The sequence below is a fragment of the Corvus kubaryi genome, unplaced genomic scaffold (genome assembly GCF_017639235.1).
Source record: "Corvus kubaryi isolate FWS band 111438036 unplaced genomic scaffold, C.kubaryi_AGA036_p1.0 37182, whole genome shotgun sequence".
In the NCBI taxonomy this organism is placed as follows: Eukaryota; Metazoa; Chordata; class Aves; order Passeriformes; family Corvidae; genus Corvus; species Corvus kubaryi.
In genome coordinates this window covers 554,743-576,212 of record NW_024581050.1, presented here as the reverse complement: position 1 = coordinate 576,212, position 21,470 = coordinate 554,743, and the positions used below count along the sequence as shown (strand labels likewise).

Below are 21,470 nucleotides of genomic sequence, written 5' to 3'. Positions count from 1 at the left end.
GGGATGGGATGGGATGGGATGGGATGGGATGGGATGGGATGGGATGGGATGGGGAGGAGCTGCCCTCAGCATCTCCCTCTGGAGCCTTTTCCTTGGGAAATGGGTGAGAAACCTGCAGGTTTTCCCCTCTTGGCAGTTCTGGGAAGGAGGCAGGGAGGGCCATGCCTGCCCAGATCTTCTGCTGGACACTGATTTCAAGGCAGGGATGTCTGATCCAGCTGGAATTCAGTTCCTGTCCATCCAGCCCAGTGGATAATCACCAGGAGTGCCCCTGAACACTGCTGGTTTCTAACAGCTCCCTGCTTTCCTGGACTCATCCCCAGCCTTGCTCCTTTCCCAGAGGGTTTCCACTCCATGGGTTTTTTTAAATCCACCTCCGTGCTCACAGTTTAATCTCAAGCTCAGTTGGAGCCGAGCTTTGCTTGGAGTCACTTTGCCGAAGGCTTGGTCAGTTTTGTGAGGAGAGACTGGGATGAGCTGTGTGGCAGCAGCTCCTCTGGCCTGGATTTTCTCTCCCAAAAATAGGAATGGCTTCAAAGCAGCACGGGCTGGAGGGAAGGAATTCACAGATGCCCCTTTTGGGGCGTTGAGAAACATCCCAGTGGGTCTTAAGTGCAGTTTGCAACTGAGAATGGGAAATAATGAGCTTAAACTGGAGCAGAGGGGATTGAAAGCAGGAGTTGGGAGAAGTGTCTGATGGAGGAGGGGGAAATGCTGGAGCTGCCTGGCTGGGAAGGGATTTCTCCCTCCCAGTGACCAGGGTTTGGCACTGGGATAATTGCAAACCTTTGGGGAGCGCTACAAGAAGCATTTGGGGACTGAGTCTGAGTCCTTCCCATCATCACAGGGACAGGGTTCGTCTCTGCCCTGGTTTTCCAGTGCTTCAGTTTTCCTGGCCATTCATTATGACATCATTACTCATTTTAATTAAACAGAACTGACCTCTCTGATTTTATTTTGCTTCCTTGCGCTGAACAACCTCGTGGGCCAAGCTGGTGATTCAGGTCAAAGCTCTGGAAGAGCTTTTTAGGTCTTGGCAGCTTCGAACTGCCAGAGGGCAGGGTCAGATGGGTATTGGGAAGGAATTCCTGGCTGGGAAGGTGACGGGGCCCTGGAATGGAATTCCCAGAGAAGCTGTGGCTGCTCCTGGATCCCTGGCAGTGCCCAAGGCCAGGCTGGACATTGGGGCTTGGAGCAGCCTGGGACAGTGGGAGGTGTTCCTGGGCATGGCAGGATGGGATTTAAGGTCCCTTCCCACCCAAACCATCCCAGATTCTCTGATCTCTGGGGGATCTCTGATGTCCCTCTGCAGCTGAGGAGCTGTTCAGTATCAGTGTCACGTGTGGAACTGGAGATGAGTTAACCCTTGCTCTGGAGAGAACTGAGCAGTTTTAAGTCCTGGTTTATTTGCAGAAAGGACCTTTTCCCTCCTGCTCTCCTGACTCTGGAAACTTCAGCTTTGTGGCTCCTGCCAGCAGCACCTTCTCAGCTTTTTGCCCACCTTGGATAGGCCACATTTAACCCAGAGCTGAACGTGGTGAGAAAGCATCAAAATCAGTCACTGTGCAAGACCAAACCCTCAGCCTGTGATTAGTTAACAGGTCTGTAATTAGAAGGATGGTTTGAGTTCGCCTGCAGCAAAGCCCAGCCTGGCACAGCTCATCTTTACCCACTTGCTCTGCCAAACACGCCCTTCCCAAAATAAGGAGCTGCTGCCTTTGGGCTGGGTTTAACCAGAGCTTTGTAAAAAGGGTTTTGTTCTGTGCCGGGTGGATTTTGCTGAGCCATCAGTGTGGGAGCTGGCTCTGCAAACCTGTCCGTGCTCACTGGGGAGAGAACTGGGCATTTCTGCCTTCAGCCCTTATTCCCACCCGCTTTTCCTGGATTCTTCTCAGGGAAGCAGGTCCCAAAGGCTCTGCTCTTCATCCCTGGCTCTGCTAATCCCTGTGAGCTCCAGGCTTTGATCCTGGATGGGATGGGAGCAGTAGGAAGGTGGTGTTTGCTCTTTGGAGGCTGAATAAAAGCCTGGTTGGGGTTTGTTGTTTTGAGGTCAGGTGGTTGAGGGTTGTATGCAAGGAAGAAGCTCAGCAGGTTTATTTGAGGCAAAGCCTGGGGCTAAAAGAATCCTTTACATGTTCCCAGGGTTTCCTCCAATGTTATCAGAGCTCTGCAGCTCCTGCTTCCTGTGGAGAATCCTGATGATAAAATGGGGCTGCATCTTAGGCCTGGCAACAGGAGGAAAGGGAAATTGTGCTCTGTCCTGTAAAAACAGGAGCATCAGTTCCATTCTTGGGTTCAAGCCCCTTCCCAGGGTCCATAGCCTTGTGTCCAGCAGTGTGGCCAAATACTGACTCAGTTCCTCCCTGCTCCTCATGTGCTCCCAAAGAGTGCCTTTCCTGAATGCCGGGAGTGGCAGGAAGGTTTGGAATGGCTGGAGCAGTCCTTGGCCGGGCTGGCAGCAGAGGGATGGAGTGTGGATGTTGTGGCAGCCCCTCCAAAGCCAGCAGGACTTCCAGAGCAGAGCCTGGGAAGCTGCAGGGTTTGAGGAAGAGGGAGATGAAGGCCCTGACGTGAAACCAGGGCGTTGTGGATAACAGGGATGCTGTGGATGAATCCATGGGAGCCATCAGCATCCCAACTCTGGCTCAGGGATCGTATCCAGGTGAGTGCAGCGCTGCCTACCTGCCTTGGACCAGCCCTGGGCACGGAGTGGGATCTGTGTGAGGGGCCTGCAGGGCTGGAAAAGGGCTCTTTGTGCTGCTGAGCCTGCACTTCCCAGGGAGGGACACGAGGATGGAGAGCTGGATCCAGAGCTGGCACCAGCTCAGCCCTGGTGAGGCCAATGTACTTTGGCACTGCCCAGGTAAAGCCCAGCCCCGCTCCCGCTCCTAAAAGTGGGACTTGGGGGTTGAAGTTTGCATCTCCCTGGGTTCCTGCTGCCCAGATTTCTGCTATTTTTTTAAATTCCTGTGGTTTTGAGGGCAAATGTCTGTAAAGGAGGAATTGTCCATTTTAGTTGGGATGATGGACAGGTGAGGCCCAAGGGAAGAGCAAAGTGGTTATTGCACAGATAATTATTACTGATCGTTTATAGATTATTACAGGTGATTTATTATGGAGAAATCCAGTCCTTCCACCTCTGGAATTCCTATTTGAAATATATTCCATGACTCCTTCCCGCTGGTGCTCCCACCCTGTACAAAAATGTCCCGGGCTACTGTTCCCATCTCTTCCCAACCCCTTCCTGCACAATTCCTGCTGTGCCAGCCCTGCTCATGCCGCTGGGAGGAAATTCCTGATCCCTGCTGCTGCAGGATGCTCCAGCACCTCGATCCTGCTGGTTTCCCACCCAGGTGAGCCCTGTCCGTGGGCAGATGGGGCCAAAAGCAGGTTGGGAGTGGCAGTGCACGGCACATCCCTGGATCCAGCCCTCCTGGGAGGAATTTTCCACTTGAGCTCAGCACAGCTCTTCCCCTCAGCACATCAGGGCTGGATTCATCCCTGCCCTTCCCAAACTCCTGCTTCTCCAGCGCATGTGCTGTTTTCTGCTGGTGGTGCAGAGTCCCCCAGCCTCCTGCCGCCGGGCTGGGACTGCAGAGCTCTGCCCTCAGCCTGAAACCCAGGCTGGGATCCGTGGGGAGAAATCTCCCTGCATTGAACAAGCTGTTTCCAATAGACTTTTTCCATCAGGGGGTTGCTCAGCAATATTTTATTTCCTTTTTTTTTTTTTTTTTTTTTTTTATTGCTGTGAGGCTCAAAGGCGTCTGTGAAGTGCTGCCAAACAAATAAATGAGGACAGGGAGGTACCCGTGATTTATTTTGGCTGGCGGAGCCATGTGCTGGGAATGGGAGGGGAAGGAGGAGAGGAGGAGGAGGAGGGTGAGTCAGCGTTTCAGTGCTGCAAAGAGCTGCTTCCATCAGGCTGCTGCAAGCGGAGGTTTCCCTCTAGAGGAATCCGCCGTGCTCCGCTCCTGCTTTCACCGAGCACTTCCAGCATCCTCCCTCGGGGAGAACAGACTGGGAAATGGGGCTCCTTGGGGGCAGAACAAGGCTCCTGCCAGCGCCAGGCTGGTGGCCAAAGCAGGGATGTTTGTCCCAAGGAATGGGGTCGAACGGTGACGCTGCGATTTGAAATCCCAGTGGAAAGTCACAGATTCTCAAACGGCCTCAGGGTAGTCCTGGGGAGGCTCAGGTTGGATGTTGGGACAATTCCTTCCTGGAAAGGTTTGTCCACCACTGGCACAGCTGCCCAGGGCAGGGGTGGATTCCCCATCCCTGGAGGGGTTTCAAAGCCCTGTGGATGTGGCACCTGGGGACATGGGCAGGGGTGGCCTGGACAGTGCTGGGGATGGTTGGAGTTGGTGATCTTGGAGGGCTTTTCCAACCTAACATTCCATGATTTTTCTGCCTGTAGTTTGCAGCCAACAAACCCCTGAACAAACCCCAGTGGGGCCCAGCAGGAATGGGGTTGAGAAACAGAAAGGAAATTTCCACAGTGGAGTTGAAGGAGGAAAAGCAAAATCTGACAAAACAAGATGGATTCAAGTTCTGTCTTTGTATCTTTAGCCAACACCAGCAGGTCCAGCACCCCAGGACTCCCATCAGGACTTTACAAGGGCTGGAGGGACAGGACACAGGGAATGGCTTCCCACTGCCAGAGGGCAGGGATGGATGGGATATTGGAAAGGAATTGTTCCCCGGGAGGGTGGCCAGGCCCGGGATCCCTGGCAGTGCCCAAGGCCAGGCTGGACACTGGGGCTTGGAGCAGCCTGGGACAGTGGGGTGGGACTGGGATGGGCTTTAAGGTCCCTCCCAACCCAAACCATCCCATGAGGACTTGGGAAATGGAGACAGGATCATCTTGGGTGGGTTTGAGGAGGCCTTGAAGCTGTTCCTGCAGCAGTGCAGGTGGGGATTGGTGCAATTTGGGATACCCAGGCAAGGGGCTGCCCTGGCATCAGCCACCCCTGAGGAGGGAACTTCACCCACTCAGCTCCTGGCAGCTGGGACGGTCATTAGCAGCCAGGGCTCATTAGGAGCCTGCAGCTGATTAATGCTCTGCAACCATTTAGAGCTGGAGCCCAGCAGAGCTGGATCAGCCCTGGATGCTCTTACTCAGCACTGAGGGATGTTCAGGCAGAACACAAGGGATGGATCTCGGTCTGCACCAAATCCTGGAAGCAGTTCCAGCAGGACAAGCAGAGGTGGGGCTGGGGCGTGTGCCCCTCGCAGGCACCCCGAGATCGTGGTGGTTGGACCTTGCCACCTTCCCTTTCCAGCTGGCAAGGAAAATTTGCCATGTTTTGCCCTGTTAAAATCTCTTTGTGGATGTTGTGAACTCACCCAGCTGAGTGGTCACATACTGAGCAGCTGTTCCCTTACATTCGAGGGGGATTAGGGAAAAAGGTCCAACCCTGTGCTGAGCTCCAGACCGGGAATGCCGGGAGAGGTTTTCCTCTAAGCACAGAGTGGCTGCCAGGCTGGAGTGGTTTGTGCCTCAGGGTCCATCAGCTCCTCCCATAACTTCTGGAGACTTTCAGTGCTCACCCAGAGCTCACACCCCTGTGGGGTGCGTTCCTGGCTGTTCCTCCCTGGTGCGAGCAGGAGAGGACGCGGAGCAGGGCCGGGCTGTGCGGGGCCCAGGATGGGCACGGCCACCACTGGTGCTCTGTGACAGCAGGAGACGGCACCCACGAGCCGTGCGTGCCCGGAGGGAGCTGCAGGTTTGCGTGGGGATGAAGGGGCTGAGGCTTTGTGTTGTCCCTGAGTTGGCAGTTCCCTTCGGCGGTGTCGGGGTGTGGCCCGTGGGTGCTGGAGCGGAGCCGGTCGCGCTCGGCCGCTCACCGGGAGTGTTCCCTGCCCACAAACTGGGATGGGAGACTTTGGTGGCATTGATGGCTTCAATGGGCACCTTTCCAAGGAGCTGCTCAGAGGAGGGTGCGGGAAGGGGCTGTGGAGCTGCCAGGAGTGGGAGCAGGGGGTCCCCGTGGTGGGGGCATCACTCCTGGGCCGAGGTGCTGCCAGCCCGGCGCCCTCCCTGCTTTGTGACCGACCAACTCCACCATCACCAGCATCAGCTTTTGCCTGAAGATGGCATTTTGTGCTTTAAAATGTGTCTGAGGCGTTTGGTGTATCCTCAATAACATGGAAATAGTTGTGCAAGCAACTTCATGATCTTGCAGTGCTGCCTGCGATCCCTCCCAAGCCCTCCTGAAATCCCGGGGTGTAGCCCCAGGGACATTGGTAAAACAATTAATGTACTCCTTCCTCTTAAACCTTGGTGTGCCCAGAGCTGGCTGATCCATGGCCATGTTTCTCCCCAGCCAAGAGGGGAATTCTCTGGAGCTCGGCAGTCGTGGCCAGTGCAGGAGGCAGCAATCCCACGGGATCTGTAATGGGGCAGGGCCAGGTGCCCCTGTCCTGGGGATGGGATTGCTGCTCCCAAGGGTGAGTCAAGGGGATGGGCTCAGGAGGAGGGAGCGTGGCAGTCGGAGCACCAGGTGGACATGGGGTGTCCACACCACGCCCCCCCTTTGTGATGTGAGAACCTCTGAGCCTGGTGAGCCTCCTCAGGGGGGTGACTCCGCATTGCTGGAGTTGTTCCCAAAGGAAGATGAATGAAATCCCAAAGCAAGGGCCCTCAGTCCCGCTTGAACAGGCAGCAGGGAGCTGCCAGCCTCACTTGGGCTGAGATTCTGAATTCCACTTGTGCTGAGTCCCTTCCACCTTGGGATCCCCCATGGGGTTTCAGGCATCTCGGGATCTGAGGTCAGAGGTGATGCGACAAGGGGCATGTGGGAGGCGGGGCAGTGTCCAGAGCGGGGACAGGGCCCTGTCCTGGCCTCGTGCTCCTTCCTGCTCAGCCTTCCTCAGCCCTGCTCCCCTCCCTCCTGTGCAAGCGGGAGCTCCAGTGCTCTCCCATGGTAATGCTGGCAAACAAGTGAGGAGGCACTGGGCTAAACTGGGGAAGACTCCTCTGTGCTTTGACTGGTTCAAGTAACCCTGATCCAAGAGCCTGGGCAGCTCCTCGTGCTCCACCTGCCCTGGGTGCCACCAGCACCGGGACAAACACTGAGCGAGTCCTTGGGCTGCAGGAGTGGGGAAACCTCTCTGGCTGCTGGGCTTGCTGAGGCAGAGAGGGGAACGTGCAGGACTGTCCTGGGAGCAGGGCTGCCCCTTGCTGTGTGTTGTGCATGCCCTTTCCACACCCTGACTCCATAATCATTGCTCTGCCTAACGAGCCAGGCACGGGTTTGGTCATTGCTGCTTGGAGCGAGCGTTTGCGGTGTGTGTGGTGTGTGCTGACAGCTCTGTCACAGCATTAACCAGGAGGACTGTTCTGTCTTCCCTCCACAGCCTGGAAGTGTCTCCTCAGGTAGAAACCAGCTCAGATGCTCCTTCTCATTGTGCTCTCTGCTCCCCTGCCCCGTGCCCTGCCGCCCTCCCCGCTGGCATGCCGAGCTCTAACCTCCCTCCCGCTCCCGGAGACAGCCAGGCCGGATGCTTGTCCCCCACCAACCCATTCCTCAACTCCCTGCAGAGCAATCCCTTCTTTGAGGAGCTCCTCGCTGACCAGGTACTAAATTCTCCTTCACCTACTCACTTTCTCTCTAGTTTCCCGCCTGGGCCGCATGCTGCAGCAGAGGTCGCTGGGAGCTTTTATTCCTCTGAGGATTGCAGTCCCTGTGCCGCCCCAAGGCAGACAGACCCCGAGAGGGAGTCTCCAGCCCAAAGCGTTGGTGTCCCCGTGCCAGAAACCACTCCCCCAGCACCGGGAGAGCTCCCTCCTGCCAACGCCGACCCCGCCGTCCCCCCACCGCCCTCGGAGTGGGATGATACCTTCGATGCCTTTGCCACCAGCAGGCTCAAACCAGAGCGGAAGAAGGAGAACTTCTTTGCCTCGGTGGCAGCAGAGGGCATGGCTTTCATCGACGACCCCGACAGAGCCAGCCCGACAGAGAGATTGGCCGAGCCACCCTGCCAGAAGGGCTCCAAAGTGTTGGAAAAGGCCGAGTCACCCCTCGGCGCTGAAATCCCTGCAGCTCTCCGCTCTTGGACAAATTTCTCCAGTTTAGACGTGGGGGCCAACCTGGTGAGCACCACCCAGGAGGCCACGGTGATAGAGGATGTGCTGAGCCCCGTGTCCGCAGGGTCCATGGCGAGGAGGAGGAAGAGCAGCACGCCCATGGTCTGGGCAGCTGCGTTTGCCTCAGGCAACCCTGGGGACAAAGAGGCGTCAACAGCACTGACCACTGAAAATAGCACCAGGGAGGAAGGGGACAGTGGTGAGGAGGAGTCCTCCAGTGCAGGGACAAACGGCTGGATGACCATAGCCACGGAGACCGCTCCCAACCCCTCCGAGAGCACCCCGAGCGCGGCCAAGGAGCGCGCGGCTCCCGGGGGCGCCTTCGGCCCGCGGCCGCCCTTCCTGGGCGAGGGCACCTTTGAAGCCCAGAGCTTGTCCCGTGCTGCCGCCTGTGTGTTACCCAGGACCTCCTTCCCCCCCGAGCTGGCCCCCGAGGCCCTGCCTGGCAGCACCGTGGCGGCCGTGCCCCCGCGGGTGCTCGGGGACGTGGCAGCACGAAGGTTCCCCGAGCCGGGCGTGGAGCCCAGGGGCGGCCAGGAGGGCGCCTTCGACATCCGGAGCTCGGTGTTCCGGCTCCAGGCCAGCATGCGGCTGGAGGCCAGCGACGGCCTCCTGAAGCTCAGCTCTGACATCCGCGAGAGGCACGTGGTGCTGTCCCCGTGGGCAGGGCCCCAGGGCCGCCAGGAGCCGGTGCCCGGCCCGGCGGTGCCACCACCCAAACCCCCCAGGTGGTTCGCAGCCGCTGGTGCTGGTGGGGACACTGAGGAGGGGGAGTCTGGTGACCCCCAGCGAGGCAAACAGGAGCGATGGGAAGACTCTGAGGGCCCAAGAGCAGAGATGGAATTGCAGAGGAGCCATGGGAGCAGTGAGCCCTCCACGCCAGCGCCTCCCAGCCTGCCCACACCGGGAGCAGACGCCGCTGAAGCTGGGAGCGAGTTCTCAGTGTCCGAGGGTGCCGGAGCTGCCGCTGTGGACTCAGCAGCTCGTTTGGAGACAGGAGCCAGCGAGCTGGGGACAAGGGACACCTCTGTGGGGGAGCACCTGTCGGAGATGAACAAGACAGATGTGGCCGAGCAGTTCGAGACTTGCACGTCCAAGTTCTCCCTGGAGGGGCTGGAGCAGTCGGGTGCTGAGGGGAGCTGGAGCCAGCCCCGCGCATCCCCTCAGACACAGGGGGCCACAGACAGTGCCAAGTGGGAGGCGGCCTCCAGACAGGAGCTGTTCCCTGAGGAGCTCAGTATGTCAGGACTAAACCCACCTTCCAAGCTAGACCTGGGCCAGCCGGAAATGTTCTGGACGGCTCTGGAAGAGCAGGAGGCAGCTGGGCATCCAAACCCGCAAGCCCAAAGGTCAGAGCGTGGGGAGAGTCCATCCCGGCCAGAGCCGGCGTGGAAGGATGGTGAGGGGCAGGCAGGAGAGCAGCCCGAGCCCTGTGCCCCTCCCGAGGAGGCAGAGCAGGGCAGGGCCCGCGCCAGCGAGGAGCCCGAGGGGCGCTCGGCAGAGAGCAGGATAGACTTCAAGAAAGCCGATTTCTGGAAGCCAGACAGGGCAGACGAGAGGCACACGCAGGGAGTTTCAGCCCTGAGAAATCCCTTTACCCTGGCCCTGAGCCCCAACTCCCCGAGCAATCCCTTCGTGGAGCAGCCCCCGGCCCCGCTCCCCGTGCAGGCTGTGCTGCCCGAAAAGCTTGAGCGGGCCGACTTCAGCTTCTGCGGCCCGCAGGAGGCGGCCCCCGGGCACGGCTTGCAGCCCACTAACGCTCCCGGCCGGCCTCCCCCCCCGCATGCCAGCCAGCCCCTGGCCTTCTCCACCCCTTTCCTCGTGGCTGCCACTAACCCCGAGCCGTGTGGCCCCGTCCCCGCCAGCCGCCGCGCCGCCGCCCGGCCCTGCCCGTGCCCGCAGCCCGGGGACGCACAAGCTTCAGCGCTCCTGGTTCTGCCCAGGGAGACACGGCCGGCTGAGAACCCCTTTTGCCAGCAGACGACCAGGTGAGCACTGCGGGGAAGGCGAAGGGTGTCTGTGTGTGTGTGTGTGCGGGAGAGGAGAGCCCGGCCCCTCTGCTCGTAGCAGGGCGTGGTGAGAGGGCTGCACCCGGCTGGGCTCGCTCCAAGGAGGCTGCTGCTCGTGGTGCTGCAGCTCCTCTTCCCTCACCTTCCCCTGGTCCCGGAGAGCCCAGCCCGAGCTGCTGGGAGCCTTGGCTCTCTGGGATCCTGGGGGAATGGCCACTGGTGTCCGGTGTTTTCCCTGGCCAGGGCGAAAGGTTCGATGCACCACAACCTGCCCCAGCTGGAAATTCAGCGCAGCAGAACTGCACCCACATTGCACTCAGTGCTGATTTTGGCTCCATCATCTCCCCTGTGCTTGCAGAACAAATACCTTTTCCGTGGCTGCCAGGAGAGCTGCTGGCTGTTCCTGCTCTCCGGAGTTCCTCATGGCATGTGCACAGCTGCTGCTGCCCCTGCCCTTGCCATCCATTCAGCTTTGGCTGCTTTCCTTGCCCATTGGGTACTGAAACCCTCCTTCTCTCCATAGCTAAAAAAAAGAGGGTTTTTTCACCGGGCAAAATGCCCTTCTCCCCTCTCTCCTGCCGAGATGCCCACTGGTGATGAAGCCAGTGGGATTTAGCCTTGAGGATGATGGGAATGGGAAGGGTGGAAAGAAGGGGCTGTTCCTCCTCGCAGGTGAATTGTGGGTCTGTACAAATGCCCTGAAGCAAAGCTGGTGAGTTCAGGGCATGGAGTCCTGCTCTGTGTCCTTCAGTTCATCTCGTTTTCCTGGTACTCCTCCTCCTGGTCTGCCTGCCCAAGGACCAAGCTCTCCCAGGGGTTTACCAAGCTCTAGCAGGGATTTATCAGCCTCACTGATCACAAGGCAAATGGAGCTTTACTGGAATGGTAAAATCCCACCTGGCCCAAGAGCAAGATCGGTCGTGGCCCCGGTGAGAGGAGGGGAGGGAGGATGGGGCCAGCAGAACTTGCTGAGCTCCAGCCCTTGCACAAGGGGATCCCTCCTTGGGATGGGCATGGGGTGCAAAATGGCCTCGGCAGCAAACACCAGCATCTGTCTGGGTCTGTCAGATATTTTTTCTTCTTATTTAGGCCAGATCCTCCAATCATTTTTAATTGGATTATTCATCCCCCAGCAGATAACCTTGTTCAAAATTTGCAGAGATGCTGCACAGAAACCTCCTGAATTTTGTTGTGTTTCATGGAAAGAGAAGTGTCCTGCATGCCAAAGGGATCACTGAGGCAGGGAGGGAAGCTCAGGACTCTCTAGGTCAGTAGTACCTGCTCATGGTCATCCCCAGCCTGTGCATCCCTCCAGGCCTGGCTGGCTCCTGGATGGGATGGGCTTGGATCCAAGAGCTGGGTGTGATATCAGTGATAGACAGCCAGGAGGTCCTGGGACTTCCCTGCTCGGGCTCCTCCAGCACATTTGGGATACTTGCTGTGACTGAAGAACCTCTGAAGAGCTCCTGAGGCCTCTGGGGAAGGCTCCAATGCTCTGAACTGCTTTATAGGATTGGGGAGATGTGATAACTGTCCCAGGGTGAGGGAGGAAAGCTGGAAGGGACCTTTTCCCAATCCTCGTGGCGATGCTTCCCTTCCCAGGATCATCTCCTGCTGGAGTAGCCAGAGGCACATAGATGAAGGAAAGATGGTAGGAACAAGGTGGAAGGAAAAGGAGTGACTTCAGACTTGGAATGGGCATTGAGTCCTGGCTGGGACAAAGTGTCTGCAAGTGAAGGAGAGCCGGTACCTGGTGTGAGACGGTGGGAGTTTGGGGTCAGGGGGTTCAGTGCCTCCTCAGGAGAGCTGGAAACCGGCACTGGGGTCCCATGGCCCCTTCCCAAGTGGCCAGAGGGCTCTTTGGTCTTCTTGTGTGGCTGCTGGGGCAAGGGAGCATCAGCTGCAACTCCCAGGTGTGCGGAGGGTCCTTTGCTGCTCCCGGGGACAGGGCTGGGAAGGTGTCACATCCCCGGGACAGGAGGGGCCCCAAGGACAGCCTGGGAGCGTGCCCTGGGGGCTCCACTGCCTGGAGCTCCTGCCCATCCCTGGGACGTGGGGCTGGCCCAGCACACCGTGGCACCTGCAGGTGACAGGACTGGGGATGTCACAGGTGCCGAGGTGGTGGCACAGGCTGCACCTCCCTCATCTCAGGAGTGCAGAGAATCACTGTATTGTGAAAATGAGAGGTCAGGTTAAGTCACCTCATCTTGGTGATCCTCGTGGAGCCCCTGAACTCAGAGCGTTGCTTGGCACACCCAGGGACAGACCAGCAGAGCTGATCCCAAGCTCAGCCGTTCCCATTCCTCCTACAGACCCTTTCTCCATGGAGAGCTGGCCCTCGGGTGCTGTGTGGGGCTCCAGGCACAGCAGCTGGGCCACAGGACAGGGATTCCCTTGGGTTTGTCCTCTGCTGTCTGGTTCTCGGTGAGGAGCATTTTACTGGGGTGACAAAGGCTTCATTTGGGACTTGCTGAGGGAAATGCACCCGGTTTTCCCTGTGCTCTGCAGTGACCTTGGGAGCGTCACTGAAAGCTGGGACAGGGCAAGGCTGGCTCAGAGAAGGGGACATGGCTGGGCCAGTGTCACCCTGAGATGTTCTACCTTGGCCTTAAGCTCCATCATAACTCAGATCCACTTGGGCTGCAGTGCTGGGTCAGGAGCCTTTGAGCAGCTGATTCCACGCTCGAACTCATGTTCATGGGTCAGGAGTGGAAACCGGTCCAGCTTCTCAGCAGATCCACCAGGATTCCAGGCCTGGCTGCGAGGTGTGAAGGTCCCCTGGAAGGAGCTGGTGCCGCCATCCCAGGACAAACACAGGTGGAGGAATGTCTCCAGCTCTTGGATCCTTCCAGAGACAAACGGAGGAGGCAGAGCCCTGCAGTGCTCAGCCGAGCCCTGCACGCACCACCCGCAGTGGGATAAGGATTTATTCTCAGCAGTACCTTCAGGCCACGGGGCTGGCAGCAGCGTGTGACCACACTGGGGTGGAGATATCCCCCTGCTTTCAGACGTGTCCAGGCATTCCCACTGGCTTCCCAGGGACGTTCCCAGCCACGCTCAGGTCGTAGCCTCTGCGTGGCTGTGGGGATGCAGGAGGTGACAGTGACATTTGGGGCTCAGGCCTGGCTGTGATGAGCAGCCCTGGTGGCTCCCCCAGCCTCTCCTCACCCCTGTCCCGCGGTGTCCTGGTGGTTGTAGCTCCTGGTCAGGTTTAGTCCCAGTGGGCAGCGCTGGAGCCTCGTGTGCAGAACAGCAACTCCTCCAGCCCTGGCACTGTCAGTGACTCCCCTGTAGCTCTGTGGGATCCCTCTCCATCCTTTCCAGCTGCCCAGGACTACTGGGCTTTGTCCATGTGCTTGGACAGCTCTGCCAAGGGGTCAGAGGATCACAGAATCCTGAGCTGGGAGGAACCCACAGAGTCATCCAGCCCAGCTCCTGGCCCTGCCCAGACCCCCCAACAGCCCCACCCTGGGCATCCCTGGCAGCGCTGCCCAAACGCTCCTGGAGCTCTGGCAGCCTCGGGGCCGTGCCCATTCCCTGGGGAGCCTGGGCAGTGCCCAGCACCCTCTGGGGGAAGAGCCTTCCCTGATATCCAAACTGACCCTGCCCTGACACAGCTCCAGCCCTTCCCTGGGTGCTGTCCCTGGGCACCAGAGGGAAGAGATCAGAGCTGTCCCTGTGCTGGCCCTCGGGAGGAGCTGATCCTTTGGCTTGTTGGAGCAGGTTGGTGGCTGCCAGTGCTGGCCCCTCCCAGCACGTGGACAGCAGGAGGCATCATCGTGGTTGAAGAGGATTTCCACATCCTTGGTATGTCCCGATCCCATCGCCATGGACGAGGAACAAGGACACAGCTCTGCTGGGACACACAGCTGATGGGGTTGTCACCCTTGAGAGGCTTTGCAGAGCTCCCAGGTGGAGGTTTGGATGTTTCCATCCCGAGGATGGTGCACAGCTGTGCCTGCTCCTTGCAGGGAGGGAGCATCAGGTCACTTCTCTTTCCATCATGCTGAGAAGGAACTGGACTTTGTCCAAGCCCAGAAAGAACCTTTTGGGTGAAGAGTGAGGCAAAAATAAATGAAAATTAAATTCCCCCTTAACTGACTGCTCACCCTCCTTTTGGCCTCGTGGAGGGGGACAAATTCTGTGGTGGCTTCCAGGCAGGTGACATCCAACTCTTGGGATGGAGCACTAATGGTGACCCCAGACTCTTAATTTGGGAGTTCCTGAGCAGCAAAAAGCTGCTCTGGGCAGTGGATGCAGCAGCCTCTGATCGCACTGGAACTGGGTTTGAGCTCCCCAGCTTCTCCAGCTCCTGGCAGCTGGGAGTTGTGACCCACAGCTTTCCTAGTGAGGATGGACAGTGCAGGTGTGGGCAGGGCATGTCCTGGGGCTCTGTATCTCCTGTCTGGGTGGGAGCAGCTCTGTGGGCTCTGCCCTGCCCTGCTGCTCTCGTGGGAGAAGGAGAGCTGTGGGCAGCATGGACACTGGGGGTTCAGCTCTGCTCAGCTGGGCTCAGAGCAGGGGCCATCCCTGTTCGATCCAAGGGAGAGGCAGCAGTGGGGGTGTTGACTGTCCCACCTTGTTCCCTGCAGCCCCCACCCCGTGAAGCCCCTCAGCGCTGGGCAGGAGGGCTCCAGCGAGAGGAAGCAGCAGCACAGGCCCAGCCTGGGCTCGGCGCTGAGCAATGGCCTGGAGAGGCTGAAGACGGTGACCACGAGCAGCGTCCAGCCCGTGGCCCCGGCCTCCCACCCCGACAAAACCGACCCCAAGTTAAAGGTAGGAGCCTGCCCCGAGTGAGGCTGTGCCAAACCCGCTCCGGGAGCTTTGCCTGTCAGGGGCAGGAGCTGCTGTGGGGAGGCAGAGCGGGGTCCTGTGGGCTGTGTGGGGATCCGGGACCCTGCTTGCTCTGCCTCCCTTCTGCCATGGATCCCTGGTCTCTGCACCTCCTCACCCCATCGTCTTCCCACTGCCTGCTTTGGTTTGGGGTTTGATTGTGCAGCGTGTGAGTGAATCCCTGCTTGTAGAAACATGGAATGGGTTGGGGAGGACCTTAAATCCCATCCAGTGCCACCCCTGCCATGGGCAGGGACACCACCCGCTGTCCCAGGGTGCTCCAAGCCCCAATGTCCAGCCTGGCCTGCCCAAGACCTGACAGGTGGAGGGTGGAGCTGCCTCACTGATGCTCTGAAGGGTTCCTGGTCCTGCAGAGGGAAGGTCCTTCCTGGAGCTTTGCTGGCCTGGATGTACTCGAAACATGGCCAGCAAAGGCTGAGGCCGGCAAAGCACCTGTGACACCTCTGAAGACACAGGGGGTGTTCCGAGGGTGATGCCTCCATCCCTTTGTCCATTCCCACTCCACTTGCCTCCCCAGCTTCACATGGAAAACACTGCTGGGGTTCACCTGAGTGAAGGACAAGCACAACCCTGCTGGTCTCAGAAGCCCTGTGGGTGCTGCAGGGAGTTCAGCTGGTGCTTTATGAGCACATCAGGTCCCTGTGGGTCAGACAGACAGACAGACACACAGAGTAGCAGTGCTCTGGCTGTCGCTGCAGCCTGCAAACGTTACCGGGGCAGAGGTTTTGATTCCAGTGCCTGAGTGTCCCCCTTGGTTCCCACCAGGACCCCGCCCTGCAGGACCAGTCAGCCAAGTATTACCACCTGACCCACGACGAGCTGATCCAGCTGCTGCTGCAGAAGGAGGGGGAGCTGAGCAAGAAGGAGGAGCACATCCACGAACTGGAGAACTACATCGACCAGCTGCTGGTGCGCATCATGGAGCAGTCCCCCACGCTGCTGCAGATCCCGCTGGGGCGGGGCCAGGCCCCGTGACCCTGCCCAGAGCAGCAGCACCCAGCAGAGCTCTGCTCCAGCGACCGCTGCCAGCACCCCGCACCCCCTCCTCTCCCCAGAGGGCTCCAGTGGCTTCTACTCCCAGTTTAGCCGGGTTATCTGCTCCTTCCCAGCCCAAGGTTCCCCCAGCTTGGCTCCAGGGAGCTGTAGGGTGACGGGCTGCCAGCACCCTATGGGGAGGAGCAGAGCCTTCCACACGAGGCAGGTGCCTCCTTAGGTCCCCGTCGCTGTGACCAAGTGCCACCCCTGGGCACTCCTCCTGCCAGAGCTTTAAGTGACCCGTGGACATCTGAGAGCTGGAAACCATCTCCCCGTGACTTCATCTGCTGCTGCTGCTCCTCTGCCCACGCTCTTCCTCCTCTCTCCCTGAGGTCATGTCCCCTGGCTGGTGGATGGTGTTGGACTGGTGGGTGATGCTGGGGACGCTCAGACCCAGTGAGGCTCCCCCAGCGCATTCCTGACCAGAGCCTGTGGGACGCCTCTTCCCCTCTGGCCCCAGTTACCCCCAGTGAAGGGTGAAGAGCCAGCTCCAGTTTGTGCCACTTCCTGGCCGGGGGAGACGCTCCACAAAGGGACAGCGCCGGAGTCCGAGGGCCTGGCGTGGTGTCAGAGCCCGGCTGGGCCGCACTGGCTCCGTCACAGCACCGCTGCCAGGGTGACACTGCCTGGGTCCCTCACGGCTGGACTGGGAATGTGGGAAGGGAATATGGGATCGTGCCCCCGGAGTGCTGCAGGAGGGGCTGGTGTGCCCCGGAGGGACTGAGGAGTGCGGAATGAATCCACAGCTGAACTTCCACTCAGTATTCCCGGGAACGGCTGCCCATGGCTGCCCCACCCCGGCTCTGCTCGTCTGTCCCAGCGCAGCAGGAAAACGCCCCTGGAGTGAGACTCGGGAGGTCTGACCCCTCTGCAGGGCCGCTGCGGGGTCAGGCACCCCAAACACTCCTGGCACAGCCCACAGCTCCAGTGCCAGTGCCCAGCCTGCTCCCCCAGGATCGCATCCCCACGCCGGGGTCACCTCCCCACGCCGGGGTCACCTCCCCACGCCGGGATCACCTCCCCACGCCGGGATCACCTCCCCACGCCGGGGTCACCTCCCCACGCCGGGGTCACCTCCCCACACGTCATCGGCTCTCCAGGGCTTGGGCCAGCCTCAGGGGCTGTGGGGCAGCTCTGCCCACTGCGGACCCCTGAGTGACCACCCAAAGGGCTCCTATTTACCTGGCTGAACGATTGATTTGGAGGTACTGTGGAAGGGGATGGGAAGGATGTTGTTCCCTCCCTCATCCTGGCAGCATTTTGGCTGGAGAAGGTGCCTGTGCAGGCAGAGGGGCAGTTGGAGTGGGATTTCAACATGAAAGGCATCTTCTCCCTCTTCTCTTTGCTTGCTTCAGTACAGACCATGACTTTGAAGAATGGTGCCTTTTGCCAGAGGCCAGTAGCAGTTTCCTACCCCAGAAAGGCTCTGAAATCCAGCTCTCAGTCCCACACAACCTGCCCGGGTTGTCTCTCCTCTGTTTTCCTGCTCATCCCGAGAAAAGTGAGTTAATTGTTACCCACAGGCAGCAAAGCCTCCCCACACCTGCGCAGGTGCCTGGGTCCTTGCAGGAGTTGTGCACCGGGAGAAGCGGAGGCAGAGAGATCAGGAGCTGACACGGCAGGGAAGGGCAGGCTCGGTATTCCAGGACAAAATACAGCTGGATATGGACAGTGTGGGGTCAGGAGAGAAGGAGCTTTGGTCCTGTCTGACCCTTGAACCCTGCATGAGGAGGAAAACCCCAGCCATGACCCTCCCCCTCCTTCCTGCCTCTCCCCTGGTGGGAAACAGCTGGGGGTCTGCACTGCTCCAGCTGCTCCCCCTGTGTTTCTGTTCCTCCTCCCTGTGTTTGTGGGGTGGGATGGGGGTGTCCAAGGGAAGGTGTTTCTCCCATTTCAGAAAGTGCCAGGAGCCTTTCTCTGCCTGTAGGATCAGATCCTGTGTCCTGGGAGCCCGAGTCCCTCTGGGTGTCACCTGTGTCCCTGTGAGTGGCGGCAGCCAGGGAGGAGCTGTGGCCAGTGGGAATGCAGCCCTGGGAAAGCAGCACGGCATGGGAATGAGGGCTGGGAACAGGGACAAGGAGTTCCTCAGGAGGGCATTAAGGGGGGCAGGTGCAGAGCCAACATCTCCCCAAGAGCCAGGGCCCCTCTCTGGCTCCCCACTCCATGAAAACATCCTGGCCCCCTGCCCCAGCAGGGAGGGGTGTCGGTGCTCCCCACACAAGTGCCAATGTTTATGTGGATCCATGGCACCTCCTTCCCACCTCGCCCTCCTCTTCCCTCATGTCTCACCGCCTCCCTCAGCCCCCTCTGCCTTACTCAGCTCTGCCTTTTTTCGCTCCAAAGCCTGAATGTTTTGCACTTGAATATAAAAAGTTACTCTCAGAGCTCAGCAGGTTGTACCAGGTGTGCAGCCCTGCCAGCAATAGGTGCTTCCACATCTGCCTTGCCAGCAATACCTGTTCTGTTCCCTCATCTCCTGCCTTGCCAGCAATAGGTGCTTCCACATCTCCTGTGTCCAACAATACCTGCTCCTTCCATCTCCTGCCTTTCCAGAGAATATCAGTTCCCCCATCTCCTGCCTTTCCAGCAATACCTGTTCCCTCATTTCCAGCCTTTCAAGCAATACCTGCTCCTTCCATCTCCTGCCTTGCCAGCAATACCTGTTCTGTTCCCTCATCTCCTGCCTTTCCAGCAGTACCTGTTCTGTTCCATCTCCTGTTTCCAGCAGTACCTGCCCCTCCCATCTCCAGGAGCCCAGGTGGGCACAGCACAGGTCCCTTGGCACTGGAGCTGAGCCGGGGCTGCAGAAGACTCGAGCAGTGGTGGATGTTCTGTGTCTGCCCTCGAGTGCCCAGCAGGCCAGAGGTACCTCGTCGTGTTAGGAAGAGGTGTCTTACAGATGCTCCTGTCTCTGTTCTCTGTTTCCCCACCCCGCTGTCCTGAAAATTCAGGGTTTCCCCCCCACCACACAGCTTTTGTTCTGTGCATGAGAGCAGCAGCTCGGCTGCAGCGCTGCAGTGGGGTCTGCAGTGTTGCTGTTAAACCTCCACGTTCCCCAGGGAATGGCTTTGAGGACCTAAATGCTTTCTCAGAGAGGGAGGGGATGAGGAAGAGAATTGGGGAAATGTTCTCAAGTTGCCCATCTGGAATTTGTCTCTGTGTTTAGTGACTGAATCTCCCTGTTTAGTGATTTTCTGGGGATTGCAGCAGCAGGAGCAGTGTTCCTGCTCCATATTCCTGGCTGTGCTCCGAGCTCTGTCCCTCTCTGCTGAGCCCAGCACACCCCAAGGGTTTTCTGGGTCAGCAGCAGCTTCTCCCTGTTCTGTTTTAAACACAGCCATAACAATTCCCTGTGGTTTTGCCTTCCTTCTGGAGTTTGTTTTTCCACGCTCGAGCTGTTCCTCGAGGCTGCAGCAGGGTGCTGTGCTCTGCCTTTGCTGTCAGCCCACAGTTGGGTTTCTTGCTTCTCCAGAACTTCTGCCAATGATTTCTTTTCCCCTTGCCTGGTCCTCCTGGCCACACATGGGCCAGAAGAACCACCAAGGTTTATCCTCAAACTGGAACAAACCTGAAGGGATGTGAGTTCTCCAGTGTGATGTAGGCTCAGACTTGTCTGGGAAGGAACCACCGTGTTTGGGGTTAAAAACCTGGAAAAACATCCCCAAGTGGGAGAAGTGTTGGGGATTTTGGAGATGTTGGTTTCCCTGTTCTTCACGTCTGCAGGAAGTGGGTTCTGTGTGTCTCATGTTTTAAGAGTTGCAACTAATGTTTATAAAGAGCTTGTTATTTACGTTTTAAGCACTTTAAAAAAAAAATAAAAGTTGTTCAAGCTGTTCCTAGACACTTCTGATTCACTGACAACAGCGTCTGTGCTGACGGCGCCTGGACACCGAGTGACATTTCTGTTTGTTTGCTGCAGGAGGAGGAGGAGGATGAGGAGGGTGTCAAACTCCTCCAGCAGCTTTTCCACCTGCCCCAACCGTCCCCGAGTGCTGTGCTGTGGGAATGCTGCAGGAACCTCGTGTTCCTCCCCAAATGCTGCTCCTGCCTCAGGTGTGGGGCACACGAGGGCGTCAGGATTCTCTCAGGTTTCTGGTGTGTGTCTTGTGTTGTGTCCCGAGCATCCACGGAGTGGGGCTGGGATTGGAGCGAGCTGGAGCCGGGCTGGGCCAGGGGAGGCTCAGGGTGGACACTGGGACAATTCCTTCCTGGAAAGGGCTGTCCAGTTCTGGCACAGCTGCCCAGGGCAGGGGTGGAGTCTCCATCCCTGGAGGGATTTCAGAGCCCTGTGGATGTGGCACTTGGGGACATGGGGCAGGGGCGGATGGTTGGGCTGCCTGGGCTCAGAGGGATTTTCCAAGCTGAACAAGTCCATGATTCTGTCGGCCTGCAGCTCCCTGCTGCTCACCGGCACAGCGGGGGGATCGGGGTTGGTGCTGCATTCCGGAGGATTTGTGGAGAACCCACAGCTGAGAGACCCCGGTGCAGCTGGGAGGAGAGGGAAAGGGAAGGAAAGGGGAAAGGGCAAAGGAAGGCTGGCTCTCTCCTGCTGTGCCACAGACACAGGGTCCAGCCCCGGGTGCCTGGTGGGAACACCCGGCTCCCTTGGTGCTCCCGGGAACTCCGATGTTCCTCCCCGCCCTCTGCGGCGGTGCCAGCCCGCAGCTCCTCCTGCGGCTCCTCGTCCCCAGCCCTCCCACCTTTCACCACTCGGCCCTTTTCCTTCCCGGCACCCTCTTCTCTCTCCATTCAAGCCTTTTCCTTCAAGGAAATCAACTCCCCTTAAGCCCCTGTAAATGACTCCGCTGCTCCCGCGGGAGAGCTTCCTTAGCTCTAATCCCGGTTTGTTTTTCCTCCCTCTGGATGGAGGAGCTCGGCACCTGTGGGGGGATCACGTTAACCCCGGGGTGGCTCAGAGGGAGATGTTGGCTGCTCGGGGTGCTGGGCTCTGACCCTCTGAAAGGGGCTCCATCCCAGAGAAAGGCAGCCCGGACCAGCCGGGGCAGTCACGGGGAGAGCTGGAGGCTGGAAGTTGGGAAAACAGGATTTACAGCGTTGTTCCTGCGGCACCCCCGTGCCGGACTCGGCCGGGTCCGTGCCTGCCTTCAGCACGGGCTCGGGGCTGGTGGGAACAATTCCCATCCCCGCACGAGGAGCTGCCTGGGATTGTTGTTCCAAGCTGGAGTTTTGCTGCCCAACGCAAGTTTTCCCCAGATCTGGCTTTACAGATGGAAGCTGACAAGGAATGTTCCTGTGACTTTGTCCCGGAGCCAGCCCGGCCCCACACCCAGCTGTCCCCATTAGGGTGGGTGCCTGGGACCCCAAAACTCGCCCATGAGGCGGAGAGAGCCCTGGCTGGGCACCGGGTGCCCCCAAAGCTGCTCTCACTCCCCTCCTCAGCTGGGCAGGGAGAGAAAATACACCAAAAAGCTCATCTGGGGATAAGGGCAGGGAGAGATCCCCCAGAACTCACCAGTGACTGTCAC

The 21,470-nt window shown here is 58.9% G+C and overlaps 1 protein-coding gene across 1 annotated transcript in view; it reads left to right on the top strand.

Annotated features, from left to right (window-relative positions):
* RAB11FIP5 (RAB11 family interacting protein 5) overlaps positions 1-19,823 on the top strand; it is a 24,941-nt gene extending 5,118 nt beyond the window's left edge. Inside the window, exons 4-6 of the mRNA XM_042021972.1 lie at positions 7,615-10,074; positions 14,688-14,871; positions 15,715-19,823. Of these exons, the coding sequence (XP_041877906.1) occupies positions 7,615-10,074; positions 14,688-14,871; positions 15,715-15,924 (2,854 nt within the window). The 3' untranslated portion in view covers positions 15,925-19,823. The remainder of the gene's footprint in view (positions 1-7,614; positions 10,075-14,687; positions 14,872-15,714) is intronic.
* Positions 19,824-21,470: the final 1,647 nt, after the last annotated feature.